General features: G+C 37.4%; 1 protein-coding gene across 1 annotated transcript; it reads right to left on the bottom strand.

Annotated features, from left to right (window-relative positions):
* Nucleotides 1–662: 662 nt before the first annotated feature.
* On the bottom strand, nucleotides 663–14457 carry LOC127414108 (uncharacterized). The gene is made up of 3 exons (XM_051651863.1): nucleotides 14321–14457; nucleotides 1177–1259; nucleotides 663–1060 (listed from the first exon to the last, which is right to left on the bottom strand). The coding sequence occupies exons 1-3, from the start codon at nucleotides 14453–14455 to the stop codon at nucleotides 676–678; spliced, it is 603 nt and encodes a 200-aa protein (XP_051507823.1). The 5' UTR covers nucleotides 14456–14457; the 3' UTR covers nucleotides 663–675.
* Between the last annotated feature and the right edge of the window lie 1545 nt (nucleotides 14458–16002).

Raw genomic sequence — 16002 nt, 5'->3', positions numbered from 1 at the left:
CTAAGGGGTCATTTTATATACATCAGAGCTCAAGTTAAGACTCATACTTGAGTCTATATATACAGCAAGTCAAATCTGTTTACCTTAATTTCACTTATGGATTTATTAACGTGAACTTGTGAAGTAATTAACTGTCAATAAACAGGTCATGACCCTGTTGATTATTATTATTATTATTACATACTGTAAATTTAATAAAAATAACACAGCCAAGTTCAGCACTTGGTCCAAAAGCCAGCATTACCACAAATGCCATATAAATTGAAGCCTACGGTGATTTTTTATTTTTATTTTTTATTTTTATTTTTTAGATTTTTTATTTTTTTATTTCAGGGAGTGGGGGCAGAGTCTTTATAATGTCACCAATTCCAGCACTGGAATGACTAAATGTAAATGATTATATTCTATTTAGTAACAAAAATAAAGTAATTTTTTTTTTTTTTTTTTTTTTTTTTACAGAAGTAGGACAGTGTTCCTCTTGTGCTCTTTTACCAGAAATGAACTTAAAGGAATAACCCCTCTAAATTACTACATTGCCTGGTAGAATATCATTACTAGCCAACTTACTTCACAGAATATTTGGTTCTTCTGGATATCTCTCTGAACCATTACAAACAAGTACATGTCAAAGATGAGACCAGAGATCCAAGTGTGGAGGCAAAATAACAGATTTTATTAAATATCAAACACAGCAGAGCTGGCGATGCGTGATGGAAACCCAGCACCAACTGCAGCGTGGAAATGGAGAGTGTGTTCGTAGGCTTGTGTGTGTTGTGGTAGTGTGGAGCGCTGATCCGCGATGAATCCTCTGGAGGATAGTGTGTTTGTAGGTTTGTGTGCATCGTGGTAGTGTGAAGAGCTGATCCACGAGAAATCCTCTGGAGGATAGTGTGTTCGTAGGTTTGTGTGCATCGTGGTTGTGTGAAGAACAGATCCAGTGTAGAGGGATAACCGATGAGGAATACTCAGGTGAAGCGTCAAGGCGAGCAATGCAACCAACAGGAAGGTAACCACAATCCGAAGACTGGCAACCAATACAGAAAACACGCAACAGGACCGACTAGGGCAGAAAAAGAGTGGTGAGTAACTAAACACACAATAACAATCTAGCAATGAACACAAAATAGAATGGGGTAAATATAGGCAGAAAACAAACAACGGTCAGGTGCTGCTCACCAGCTGAAAGTTGGCATGATCCGCGTTCCCATGGAAACAATCAGGGTTCCCATGGAAACGCTGATTCCATGTGCCAGCGGCACCTGAAACACATGAAGAGAACATAAACACAATGGAACAAACCGGCGGACACACCGAGACCGTGAAAGTACGCTGTTACTGTATGTTTTGGGGTCAGATTTCTATTAATAAATACTTTGAAAATCACAGTAACCCCCTTGTAATGACTTTACTGTTACCACATCCTTCTGAAGTAATTACTAAACATTTGGAACAGTATTCTAAAGTGGTAACCCACTGATAATGACTAAAGTGTTACTTCATCCTTCTAAAGGAGTTATTGACCATTTGGAATTGTATTCTAAAGTGAAGATCATGGTAACCCGCTGGTAATGACTAAAGTGTTACCACATCCTTCTGAAGGAATTACTAATGATCTTGAACAGTATTCTAATGTGAAAATGCATTATAAACCATTAAAAGTAACTGAGGTATTACTTGTCAGTTAATATTGAATACTCAAGTATTTGGTTCTACAATTTATTAATTTAATCAGATACATAAATTAGTTACATAAACATGTAAACACAGTCAAAACATATTTCTATGACATTAAATTAATTGAACATAAAATGCATAATAAACACTTTACTGCTTTACTATATCTTTTGTCAAACCTATAGCAGGAAATAATGCTTTTAAAGGTTCTCACAGTTGCAGTCTACTACACAGGCTGTGTGCTGTGAATGACTGCTGGAGGCCTTCCACAAGTTTAATATGCAGCGATTTGTATAAACATTAACTCCACAATCTGCTTTTAAAGCATTACCTTTCAATGTAAAATAAAAAATCAATATGAATATAAAAATAAATGTCTACAGAAAGTGCGCTGAGCAAAAGTCATTGGACAACGACATTCTACGAGGCCGATTACATTTGTCTGTGTACTTCCGCTAAAATGCTTCTAAAATATATTTTCCATGTGTCCTTTGCCTATTTTTGATCTGAACATAATGAAACATTTCTTAAAGTGTTCAGGCGGAGCGGCGTGAGCTCGGCTCAACACAGAAGAACTGCGTTTTTTTCCTCGCTTCAGCCCCGCCCACCTCCTCAGCTCCAGCATCCAGTATCGCTAATGCTGATTGGATTAGAGGCTTGATGGATGTGCGCTCATGAATCGCCCTCGTTCTGAGGGATGAAGGGAACGAGACATTGCTTGCTAATGCATATGGGGAGTGTCCTTCCACACGACCTGGTTGAAAACTCTCGCCAATAACGCCAGTATTCTAATATTGGCTATGGTGTTTGAGCCCCGCCTTTTACCCTGGTTTACGAGTCGCAGGGTAAGATTTTCTCAGTTGGTGTTAAAGCACATTTAACTAGAGGCATGGCCTGCCCATAGGCATGGACGAACGGTATGTCTTTACAAGACATATGTTTTGCAGCAGGATGGACTTCTCAAAACACATTTTCAAGGTTTTACAACCTAGACGTAAAGTCTCTCTTCACAAGTCCTCTCTGTTTAGAGCGCTTGCTATTTCATTTGCCAAACATATACTTATGCCCCTCCCCTTAAGTATGGGCTCCCCATCATTTTACACAACTGCCTGCATTCAGGCCATTGTAACTGACCATAAAATCACAAGCACTTTCATTATAAATAAACTCCCTTCCTGACTGGGTTCGTGAATGGGTTAATTCATACTATATGATTATAGTTCATATATTCATTCTGAGTGCTCCCCTCCTAGCCCAACATGAGGGTCACTCACTTGCGGCATACTTATGTTGGTCGCCGTCCCTGCAGTGCCATGTTTACTCTCTGGAAGGTTATGTCGTGTAGTGCGGCGTGATGGGATTCTGTTCCCCATATGCGTTAGCAAGCAATGTCAAGTGTACTGAGTCATAAGGGGAACGTCTTGTAACCTCAGTTCCCTGAGACGAAGGGAACGAGACATTGCGAACGCTGGCTGCACTACAAGACTCAGACTTTTGAGGCGTGAGCGATAGGCTCCTTGTCCCTCAGTCAGAAAATTCTGAGGAATGGTGTTTGCGCACCTGCTTTTATAGCGGACAGCTTCACGCCTAAAAAGGCGGGGCTCAAACACAACAGCCAATATTAGAATACTGGCATTATTGTAGAGAGTTTTCAACTAGGTCATGTGGAAGGACACTCCCCATATGCATTAACAAGCAATGTCTCGTTCCCTTCATCTCAGGGAACCGAGGTTATGTATGTAACCAAGACATTTTACGATTTTGATTATTCTATTCAACTAAATTTATTAAGTAATTCAACAATACATAAAACTGATAAATATAAAAATGAGTGGAACACCTACTCTATGATAAGCATTCAAACATATTCTATGACTCAAACTTTTATTGTAAAAAATATTTTTTTCCCTTAAAAAATATGTTTGAAACCTTTAAACTAGATTTTTAAAAGATGTTTCTATTTAACATCTCTGACATCCTTATTTGTCAATGACCCATATACAGATACCAGACATTTCTTATGTTACAGTACATTCATAAGTTGATCAAGATCTGTCCTGAAGAAAACAGAATCACAATCATGCTTTTCTGAAGATGCATATTCATTTTGACAATAAAAATATAATTATTGACATTTTAGACACTTAATTTTGAGGAGTTAATGTGGTGATGATAATTAATTAGTAGCTATTTTAATTTAGCCACATTTAGTTATTAGTTCTCAATGAGGCAAATAAAATTCAGTATTTATTGATTAGCTATTAGTAAACTACCACAGTCATCAGTTTGTAATTACATACTAATTAGTTAATTGTGTTTCCATATTAGTTAATAGTAGTGACTTAAGTGTTAATGTAGTACTACTCATTTGTCCTGCATTAATCCTGCATAGTTAACTATTAATGAAGGAACAGTATTCTAAAGTGTTACCCTTTTTCCTGTTTAAACCCTAACCCTACCCCCAAATCTAAACCTAACCATGAAGCATGACTCCTTACATAACCCCCAAACCTAACTGTAATTTTAATAGTAAAAATAATTTGTGAACCACAGAAGAAAGAAAACATTGAGGTTTTAAACAAGAAGAGGGAAGCTTCTTACAGGTTTTTGATATAGACTTTATTCACACTAGCACCATCTTTGATCCATTTTTAATGGGAATGGCAATCAGGCTGTGAGTGAGAGACTTACCATATCTTCAATGGCACAAAGCTATATAAAGCTCCCAGATCACATCTGATTTTCCACAATTCATGTTGTCTGGAGTTCTTTGTATACTGTTTGTATATGTTCTTGGACAGATATTTTATCAATGTTTTGTCTGCGGAACGTTCCAAAAACACTTTAAACTGCAGTACAGTCCATTTAAGAGACTGTAAGTCTATCCCTCACAGCCAAAAATATGGCACTGCTGTGAATAAGTTCTATACAGAACATTAGTTATTTGTATTGCACAAATAAATATGGAATGAGTAACCAAATTTGTTCCAACTTTTCCTTTCTTAAAATAAAGGATTGGATTGGAGGCAAGCTAAAATTTTATGCCTGTATTGTATTGATTTGAAATTCTGTTTGTTGATTGGTTGGTCTCTATGGTAATAAAAGGCATACCTTTTCGTATGAGCCAAGGCATACAAAATCTTACGATTTTGCCATCTTGTATGAATTATTACCAGTTGTCATGAGACTATGTTGGTTGAACCTTAAACAGCAATATTAGCTCAAATAATTGCATGATTTTGGGGTGGGACTGTTTGTCGAACCCATGGAAGATGGAGGGAGTATTTGGAAAACCTGTTTGAAAAGAATTGCTATATTTGCAGTTCCATTTGGTGACGCTAAAGTGCACACTTCATCTTTAATGTCAGGGAATTCTAGTTAAAACACACATAATGCATTGCTAAGGACATATGGTATGATCAGACACTGAGATGATCACTCTATTTGTATCAGGGCATAATCAGCCAATGTCCCAAATGAACTCCCATCACTTGAAACCTCTCCTCTGAATGGATTCCGTCCAGCAAGCAGAGCCCATATGGCTAATGAATGGCTCCTGTCCTCTGCTTCCAATGTAGGTTAATGAATTCATTGTCAGTCAGCTCATGTAGTCATTACATTTTCTGTATTCACATAGAAATACCCACACCTGACGGACTTTCATTGCACACTGAGGTTTGTGCTCTGTGTGCCACTATGCTGGGAACGGGACCAGTGTGGGGGGGAAGGAAGACAGGCAACATGGTACAAGCAGGACGTGCCCATTCATCAGCAGCTAATAACACACGAGAGTGTGATTCAGATGTGCATACACATATTTTGAAACGTGAATTAATCACCACTCTGTAGGAGGTGAAGTCTGGCTTTCTTTTGAACATGTGGGTGTGATATAATTATTTTCAAGAGTGAAACCATGGCTTGTCTAAGCCAAAAAATGCCAGTTTCACAACACTGACATCAGCAGGTGTGGATTCTGGCCATGGGCTTTTTATCCCAATGGTCTACCTCCATCTGTGTCAGAGCAATAATACATACGTCAGATATGTCAGATTCAGGCCATAAATTAATTTGTCCAATCCCATTGGTATAGATATTGAGAGAAAGTAGTCATGGGAGAGTTGTCATTTTTTCTAGTTATGCTCTGCTCAGAAATATTTTAATGGCCACAGATTGTGCTTGAGTGGAGTAAAATTTGCTCACAAACCATAGTGATGTCCAATTTGTGAATGATTCATTGTCACAGTCAAACCAGTTCACAATAAATCTGAATGATTCATTAGTGAAATTATCTTTTAAATTATTTTATAACTATCTTTTATATTTTTAAAAGTCCTTATTTAGTAATCACAAATTACTGAAAAGCAAATGGAAAAGTCTTGGAAATGCATGGGTCAAAAAGTGTGGGAACCCTGTATGCTGTTCCACCTGTAAAAACAGCATCACACCATCAACTTCCAGCATAAAGCAACCTTTGACCAGCATTAAAATTCATTCAGGTCCATGCTGGTCTTTTTAGCAGGATAGGAAAGGAAAAATACAATTCAGATGGCATTTTTTGTTCATTTTTAAGTGAAACTATATTGTTATAATACCTTTAGAGAGTACAATTACTCATGGCGTTATTGCAGAGAATTTTAAAGCGTGGGCAATAATAGAAAATAATGCAACATTAAGGATTGCTGCAGGAAATGTTCATTATGTGTTTAGCTGAAATGTTACAGTTGTAAATGTGACACTAATTCTGTGTTAAGCATCTTTAAAGGAGAAAATGAAAAATGGAATGTTACCCAGTGAAATCGCATAGGCCTACTGTTTATTACTGATGCAAGCAGGTGTTTTATTGCTGGCTTTTACTGCTTTACAAAGGAACGTGAGCTGAAAGTGATTTTTTACATCTATTAATTACATTAATTTAGATGGGTGAATTTATATCTTGTAGCTTGTGTCGTTTATTGTGATCTTGTGCAGAGTTCAGACAAATTGGTGTAAATTCTGATGTCAGCTCCCAAACGGAGCAGGTATAAGGTAACGTAACAAAAGTTCTACCTAAAAAATAATCATTGGATCATTGGAATTAATACGAATGTAGAGATACTTATATCATTTGGCAAAAGCCCTGTCCTACGGTTCAGCGCTCAGATACTTGCTTGAACCATCAGTTCCTGCCGGAGGCGATGACAGAAGGGGAGCGGAGCTTACCCCCGCCCAGGACGGGAACTAAACTTGTGGTGATGGGGTGGAGGGGGGTGAAAACATCGGAAGTATGCAAACAATGAGAGGCAGCTGAGCAGGCTTATAAAGAGGAGGCTGTACTGTGATTGGATGAGATGCCTGATAGATTGAATCCCGAGATCTTCCTGATAGAACTACACTTACGCTTAAATTAAAAAGGAAGCAATGGAGTTGAAATTGCATATTGCGTATATTACAAATATATATAATACATTATATCTTCTGCAGATAAAATTGGATGTTGCTGGTGTCATAATGCATTATACTCAAAGGTATAACTATGAATAGGTAATTATTATAATGTATTATAAATGTGGTTACGATTATTTATGAGATGTTATAACATATTATAAGGTGTATTATGAGACATTATTAATCCATTATAATGACTTAACAATACATTATAAATATGGGCTTCATTGAAAGTGTTACCGTAATTTTTTATGTTGATGGTGATGATTATTTTTATTATTCTCACAATTGTTTTTTCATTCCTCAGTAACTTTTGTACATTTATGCTTAAAATAAGAATTGGTAAAACAATTTGCCAATTAGGTAAGAAAAAATAACTGTTTGATATTTATATTCGGAAAACAAGTCTTTAAGAGATAGTTCACCCCAAAAAATGAATGAAAATTCTGTCATGATTTCTTCACCTTCAAGTTGTTACAAACCTGAATAACTTTCTTTCTTCCGTGAAACACAAAAACAGATGTTAAGTGTAAGGTTAGTCTCAGTCACCATTCATCTTTATTTTATGGAAAAAAATGCAATTAAAAGTGAATGGTGACTGAGGCTAACAATCTGCCTAACATCTCCATTTGTGTTCCATGGAAGAGAAAAGTCATACAGATTTGGAACAACATGAGTAAATAATGATATTGTTTTAATTTCTGTGTAAACTATCCCTTTTCCTTTAAGGCTGTTCAGAAATACAAAGAAAAAATACTAATATATAGAAAAATACTATTTGTTTTGTAGTGCAGTGCATTCAAATAAATGTAAATCTTCATTTCAACAACCCACAACCTCAAGAGCAGGTATAAGCTGGTGTAATGAGAAAGAGAGGGGAGAGAATGGAGTTGAAATTGCTTGTTGTGAATAGTATTACATGAATGCATAACAAATCCTACCATACAACTCCACATTTGTGAAAATGCAAAGCTTTCAGTGGCAAAGCAAGGCACACACACACACACACAAAAAAAACAACAAAAAAAAAAAAAAAAAAAAAAAAACACACATTTGACCAACACAAACACTTTTGTGTCGCAAAACAGGTCCAACAACCAAACATGCTGAGCAGGCAGAAGGTTCGATCCCTCTTTACTTCCAAACACTCCCTTTCTCTCTGTTCTGAAACTGCAAATGGGACAGAGACCAAGAGGTCTGCACTACAAGCAGCAGCTTAAAGGATCACCATTAATTAGATGTCAGGGACAGAAAAGCGCTTTGCCTGTCTTGGCCATGATACAATATCTCCTAATCTTGCAGTTCTCCTGGATAAAAAGAAATCAGTACATTGACAGAGAAAGAGCAAATGAAAAAGAAAGTGTGAGAGGGGACGGGTAGAGGAGAGATATTATTGGGAGAGGTAGAAGGATGGAGAAAAGATAGAAGGCTCAGATATACTGTAGATGGAGAGAGGGATGAAAAGGCAAAGAAAATTATAGTGCAGGAGATCTTTAAGACTTTCTGTGTCTTGCACTCAAAAGGACAATGAACCATCTCTATGGAAACAGAGGGAAACAAAGTAAAGAATAATGATTGGGATGAAAGGATGTAGGAAACAGACAGGAAGTGACATACAGCTAATAAAAAAAGGTGATATGGGGAGAAAGAAAAGGGGTGTGGGAGGGTCATGTCAAGGGAAAAACATGAACTGGGAAATTATAGCATAATGAATGGTGGATGAACTTGTGGTAGTTCACCCAAACATGAAAATTCTGTCATTATTATCCTGATATCGCTCCAAACCTGTATGACTTTGTTCCTGGGAACATGAAAGGATTTTTTTAGGTATTGTGTATATAGTATACATTTGATTTGTGCTGCATTTATTCAGCTTATCAATTATTTGATTTTAGAGTGAACCATATGGCTTCAGAAGACTTCTAATATAGTATACAAGTCACATTGACAACTTTTACAGTGGTTTTATGGTGATTTCTGTCCTTTTTGGAGCCTGGAGTCACAATTCACTGCCTTGATATGGCAAAACGCCATGTGAAGACCAGAGAAAGGCAAGTCATAAAGGTTTGGAGTGGCATTGTGGTAAATAAAAAAATGGCAGAATTTTTATTTTTGGGTGAACTGTTCCTTTAAACCAGCCTAAACTGGTTTAAGCTGGTCTCCCAGCCAGGCCAAACTAGTGTTAAGCTGGTCTCGTAGGCTCGCCAAGCTGGTGTTTAGCTAGTTGGCTGGCTGTTCTCTCAGCCTGACCAGCTGAAAAGTGCCCAAAACCCCTCTAAAACCATCAAACCAAGCCAGCCTAACTAGCTTGGTCAGGCTAGGAGACCAGCTAACCACCAGGCTGATTAAAGCGGTTTGTTTTCAGCAGGGTTGACAGAAACCCATAAACAAAGCCAAGTGGTAAGATTATATTACTACTGAATGCAGCCTAAAGCCTTTCCTCAGACCTGCAGGCTACATTTCCTCATGACAGTATGCAGACTGTAGACAACCAGGTTTACAAGACAACAGGGTTCACCAGACAGTCACCAAAACAACAGATATGTCTTCTGATGGATGTTTGACAGTTTGGGATTTGATAAGATTTATTGTCTCTAATGGGTAATGGGTGGCCTGACCTGGCCTGCAGCCATGTTTTACCAGACATGCTTCGGGATGAGGGGAAATGTGTCCTCTTTATCTAAGACAGACACTGCACTCCCCCTGAGGCACGAAAACTCCCTCATTCCCACCTTAGTAACCTGTATATTTTGGACAGTGACAACAGTTCAGTTTTTCTTTTAAATATCAGTTTTCTGTTCTGTGTGGAAACATGAAACATATCAAGATCAATCCCTGCACAAAGTAATTTGTTTTCTTTTGTTTTGTCTAATTCTAGAATGATAGGAAACTGGCACCTCTGGCAGATGCAGTTTAGGGGAAATGCTGTAAGTGTGTATGGGACCATACACTGGAACAGGATTCACCAGTGCTCAGAGCTGATACATAATGCAAGTCATTGTCAGCTCAGACTATGGAAGTGTTTTTATTTTTATTTTTTATTATAATAAAATGTTTCAGTATTTAGGTAAGCTTTTGCATAGCATTGTAAGCTTGTGTACATGACTTTGTGTTGGTGAAAGACTTGTTACCATAGTTAAGTTAGAGATGAATCTTAAGTCTGAGACTTTGGACTCAAGTCAAAATTAGGGAGAAAAAATAAAAACAATAATTACACCCAAGGGCAATTTACTTGAGACTTCAAATTAGAGAATAGCAGAGTCAACAGGTCTATAAAGAGAATCATTTTCTCTGACTATCAAGACACTATTAAGATATAAAAAAGTGTCTCTGTTGCTCTTTTCCTGTAAAGATGTGTGTTGTTTGCTCCTCTATTCCTCAGCAGCGCTTGGTCTAGGAAATCCCTAGAACTTTTAAAAATATACTAAATTAATAGTTCTGCAAATGAGTAAACTATAAACTAAATAAAACTATTCAAAAAAAGGACTTGAGACCTGACATGAACTCGTGACTTGAGGAAAGACCTGACTTGACAAAAGACTAAGAATTCAGCCTTGATTAAGACTAGGCTTGTAAGACTTGAGACTTAATTTGGACTCTGCTTCAGAGACTTTTGATGTCTTTATTGAAGAGAGGGACAGCGTGTGTGACAATTTGAGTAATGAAATAAAAAGGGACCTCATTTGTGTGTGTGTGTGGGAGGGTTTGGGTGGTTTACGAGGACATTGTTTTAGGTTACAAACTGGTAAGTACAAGGGTTTAATGCTATAAATGTGGTTTATGAGGACATTTCTAGTGTCCCCATAATTCAAATTGCCTAAAAAACATACTAAACTATGTTTTGTTTTTTTTTGAAAATGTAAAACTGCAGAAAGTTTTTTTGTGAGGGTTAGGTTTAGGGGTAGGATTAGGGGATATAATCTATAGTTCATACAGTATAAAAATCATTATGTCTATGGAGAGCCCTCATAAGGATAGCCGCACCAACATGTGTGTGTGTGAGTGTGTGTGTGTGTGTGTGTGTGTGTGTGTGTGTGTGTTTGTGTTCTTTGGGGAGGTAAAGGGGTTTGGAGGGGCTTCCCTCTGAGCCCCCTTCTCGCACTAGATGCTAGTTAATTTTGGGACTTTGAGATTTCATGGGATTTAAAGCAAAGGGGAAAAAAGATTTTCCAATTTACTCCAATACTTGATGTTTGCTTCCATTAGAGTTGTGGTTTGATGTTTAAAAGCAAACACACTTGGTGCGTATTGGTGTACACTGATAAAAGTAAAATGCTATTAAGACACCGTCTGCCTGCAGGGTTTATCCCTCAGGAGTGTGCAATGGGTAATAATCTTCAGGACAAACACAATGTCACCCATGAAAGACACAAAGAAAGACATATATACACTAGTGGTGGATGAAACGACGAAAATCTTATATCACTGTATGATTCATTTTAATATCACGGTAAGTACAGGTGCATCTCAATAAATTAGAATGTCGTGGAAAAGTTCATTTATTTCAGTAATTCAACTCAAATTGTGAAACTCGTGTATTAAATAAATTCAATGCACACAGACTGAAGTAGTTTAAGTCTTTGGTTCTTTTAATTGTGATGATTTTGGCTCACATTTAACAAAAACCCACCAATTCACTATCTCAAAAAATTAGAATATGGTGACATGCCAATCAGCTAATCAACTCAAAACACCTGCAAAGGTTTCCTGAGCCTTCAAAATGGTCTCTCAGTTTGGTTCACTAGGCTACACAATCATGGGGAAGACTGCTGATCTGACAGTTGTCCAGAAGACAATCATTGACACCCTTCACAAGGAGGGTAAGCCACAAACATTCATTGCCAAAGAAGCTGGCTGTTCACAGAATGCTGTATCCAAGCATGTTAACAGAAAGTTGAGTGGAAGGAAAAAGTGTGGAAGAAAAAGATGCACAACCAACCGAGAGAACCGCAGCCTTATGATTGTCAAGCAAAATCGATTCAAGAATTTGGGTGAACTTCACAAGGAATGGACTGAGGCTGGGGTCAAGGCATCAAGAGCCACCACACACAGACATGTCAAGGAATTTGGCTACAGTTGTCATATTCCTCTTGTTAAGCCACTCCTGAACCACAGACAACGTCAGAGGCGTCTTACCTGGGCTAAGGAGAAGAAGAACTGGACTGTTGCCCAGTGTTCCAAAGTCCTCTTTTCAGATGAGAGCAAGTTTTGTATTTCATTTGGAAACCAAGGTCCTAGAGTCTGGAGGAAGGGTGGAGAAGCTCATAGCCCAAGTTGTTTGAAGTCCAGTGTTAAGTTTCCACAGTCTGTGATGATTTGGGGTGCAATGTCATCTGCTGGTGTTGGTCCATTGTGTTTTTTGAAAACCAAAGTCACTGCACCCGTTTACCAAGAAATTTTGGAGCACTTCATGCTTCCTTCTGCTGAAAGATGCTGATTTCATTTTCCAGCAGGATTTGGCACCTGCCCACACTGCCAAAAGCACCAAAAGTTGGTTAAATGACCATGGTGTTGGTGTGCTTGACTGGCCAGCAAACTCACCAGACCTGAACCCCATAGAGAATCTATGGGGTATTGTCAAGAGGAAAATGAGAAACAAGAGACCAAAAAATGCAGATGAGCTGAAGGCCACTGTCAAAGAAACCTGGGCTTCCATACCACCTCAGCAGTGCCACAAACTGATCACCTCCATGCCACGCCGAATTGAGGCAGTAATTAAAGCAAAAGGAGCCCCTACCAAGTATTGAGTACATATACAGTAAATGAACATACTTTCCAGAAGGCCAACAATTCACTAAAAAAATTTTTTTATTGGTCTTATGATGTATTCTAATTTTTTGAGATAGTGAATTGGTGGGTTTTTGTTAAATGTGAGCCAAAATCATCACAATTAAAAGAACCAAAGACTTAAACTACTTCAGTCTGTGTGCATTGAATTTATTTAATACACGAGTTTCACAATTTGAGTTGAATTACTGAAATAAATGAACTTTTCCACGACATTCTAATTTATTGAGATGCACCTGTATATAACAATATACATATAGTTCTCTTTGCTTGAAATTTTACTTAAAAATGATTTTTATATTAAATATAGTTTGTTATATTGCCATGTAGTAATGCATAGAGTTGAAGTTAAAAGTTTACATACACCAAGGCTAAAGTATTGAAACAAGTTTTTTTTTTGTTTTTTTTTAGAAAAAGTACTTCATCTCATTTAATAATTTTTTATTTTGAGTTGGAACTTAATGGACGCAAACCAAAAGATAACATAAAGATAAGATTAGATTTAAAGAAAAGATAAGATTAATAACAAATGAATAAGTCGCTGCTACTTATTACACAATATCCAGTTAAAAACAAAAGTACTCAAAACAGTGATATATTCCAAAAACGATTCAAAAACTCATGCTGCAAACTTGCCGCAAATTCGCCACTCATTATTTTCACATGCAAATAAGCTTGCTATTCTTCAAAAATGTTTGCCAGAAGTTTGCAGCTCTTCACTGATAGTGGTGAAACTGCAAGCCTTTGGTGACCATGAAGAGTTTGCAGCAAAGCTTATTTGCATGTGAAAATTAATGACTGGAAAATTTACTGCAAGCTTGAAGCAAGTCTGCGGCAACTCCAGATTTTTTGAGCCACAATTGAAGCCGTTGTAAAACAGGCGATAGATGCATAGGCCTACTAATGTGGCAAGCTGAGCCACTGCTTGGCAGCCCTGTTATAAACAACCTACAGTTAAAAAGTGTCAGCAGCGAGTGGACACGAATGGTGTGGCTCAATGCATCACAACTAAATCATCACTCTCATTAATCAAAGAAGCTGTCTATGCTAGACTGCCTGTCTGTGTGATGCGGTTTGCAGAGTATACTATAGTTTTAAATCAGATGTACCATAGAATAAACAGTCTAGCAGAATCTCCAGCAATTTACACCTTTCTACCATTACACAGTGTATAATGTCATACTACCCAGTCCTAATACACACACATGCCATTTACACATATCCACCCTCCACACACCCCAAAATCACAAAGCCGCATTTGTCTGAGATACTACAGAGAAAGACGTCAAAAAATTAGTATTTAAAGTCAGGTTGTATATAATCGCTTCTTGATGAAGTCATAATTCAGACATTTTAATAGCGCAATATATGGACATTTACTGAGAGCAGTGAAAAGACAATAATCAGTTTGTACGTATATGAAGAGTTGTCCTACACTGTCTTTGTCCTCCAGTTTTCCACTTCCAATATCACAGAGCTCAACGAATTCCCCCGAATGGCTGTGGCACATTACATAGAAATTCAGAGTCCTTTGCTTGATCAAGCAACATGCACTCCATAATATTTGCATGTCATTACACTTGTTGCTACCATCAGTTATGGTTCCTGTTACACTGGGGGCCAATACATAATATCTCACACCAAGATAAAGGGTGTTATTCAGTTCTGACAGCTGTTTACTAAATGTGGCTCTGCTCTTGCGTAAATGAGAGTAAATAAGTTTTGCATAAGATATGCAAGCATTTTTTATACATTGATTCTGTTCGTTTCATATGGTAAAAGACTCCCATAATCTTTAAGCACCACATTGATTAATGCAGCTCATATCAATGAAACACAAATAAGTGTCACAAATGCTAAATGATGATGCCCTGGCGTGACAAATGTTAATTACTTTTTAGACAGTTGAAAATAGATAAGGCATTCATTGCAATGCAAGGTAAATGAGAGCGGTTAAAAACAAAGCCAAAAGCATGCTCCCAAATTTCACAACATAATACAGCAGTCACACTTTATCAAAAAGGAGTTAACATCATATCACAAATGTGCCCTAACGAAGTCAGCTATAACATGGGTTGCAATGTGTATGTTTACATTTTTATTTGAAGGTTTTTCCCATGCCTGTGCATGTGCTCCCAGCAGGACGCGTTTGATAACACAAAGTGAAGCTGTCATGCCTTTTATTGATGCAAGTAAATGCGAAAGGTATGCAAACGAAGGCACATATTTGCATTTCAGTGAGAATGAGGATAAGTATTTTTGCCTTAACTTTATGCAAATACCTTATGAATTAAAGACCATATGGAGCTCATATTTCTACATTAATGGGTTATGCAGTCACCTCTTTGAAAATATAAGATTAGGCAGAATAGGACTTAAATTTCTCCGCATTTTAGCATTAGCAATGGTATTGTGGGAAGCTTTGGTTATCATCTGCAGCTTGACTTGAAAGACCCCCAAAGCACCTGCCCACCCACATGCATACCACAGTGACCAATAAAATTAGATTTAACCATGGTGATCTCCAATCTTCCAACATAAATCCTTTTTTTCTTTCTTTTTTTTAAACCGCCATATCTCTCAGTTCCTGACAGTTTTGTGACTTTAACAAGGAGGATATTTTCATTTAGCTAGATTGAGAGACTCTCATAAATGTCTAGTATTTTAAGACAACCAAGCTGGTTATTGAGATCAGTAATCGGATTAGTTGAGTGGCAAAGAGAGGCGTTGAAATTCACAAAGTTACAGAGGCTATACGTTCACACAGCAGCAGAATAAGATTGTCAGTCTCGTGTTACGTTCATACACAGTTTGGTCTTAAATGGGAGTGTTATAAATACCAGTGTAATGATCTATAAGATATTAACTTTCTGTTTTACATACATATATATTTGAACCTAAAATCTTAATGTGAATTAAAAAAGATCCATAGACACATTATGCATCAACTACAGGACAATTTGAGAGTCACACCTATTAGTAAATATGGTTGTCAATCCCAAACACTGTGTGAACATAACTAAAGAGGAGGGGGGTAAGAGGTAAGGGAGAGCAGAAGAGTGAGAGAGGGAGACAGAGAGAAATTAAAAACATATAGATAAATATAGTTGTACGATT

The sequence above is a fragment of the Myxocyprinus asiaticus genome, chromosome 23 (genome assembly GCF_019703515.2).
Source record: "Myxocyprinus asiaticus isolate MX2 ecotype Aquarium Trade chromosome 23, UBuf_Myxa_2, whole genome shotgun sequence".
NCBI lineage: Eukaryota > Metazoa > Chordata > Actinopteri > Cypriniformes > Catostomidae > Myxocyprinus > Myxocyprinus asiaticus.
Note: the sequence above shows the minus strand (reverse complement) of the source record. Positions and strands in the feature narration are given on the sequence as shown.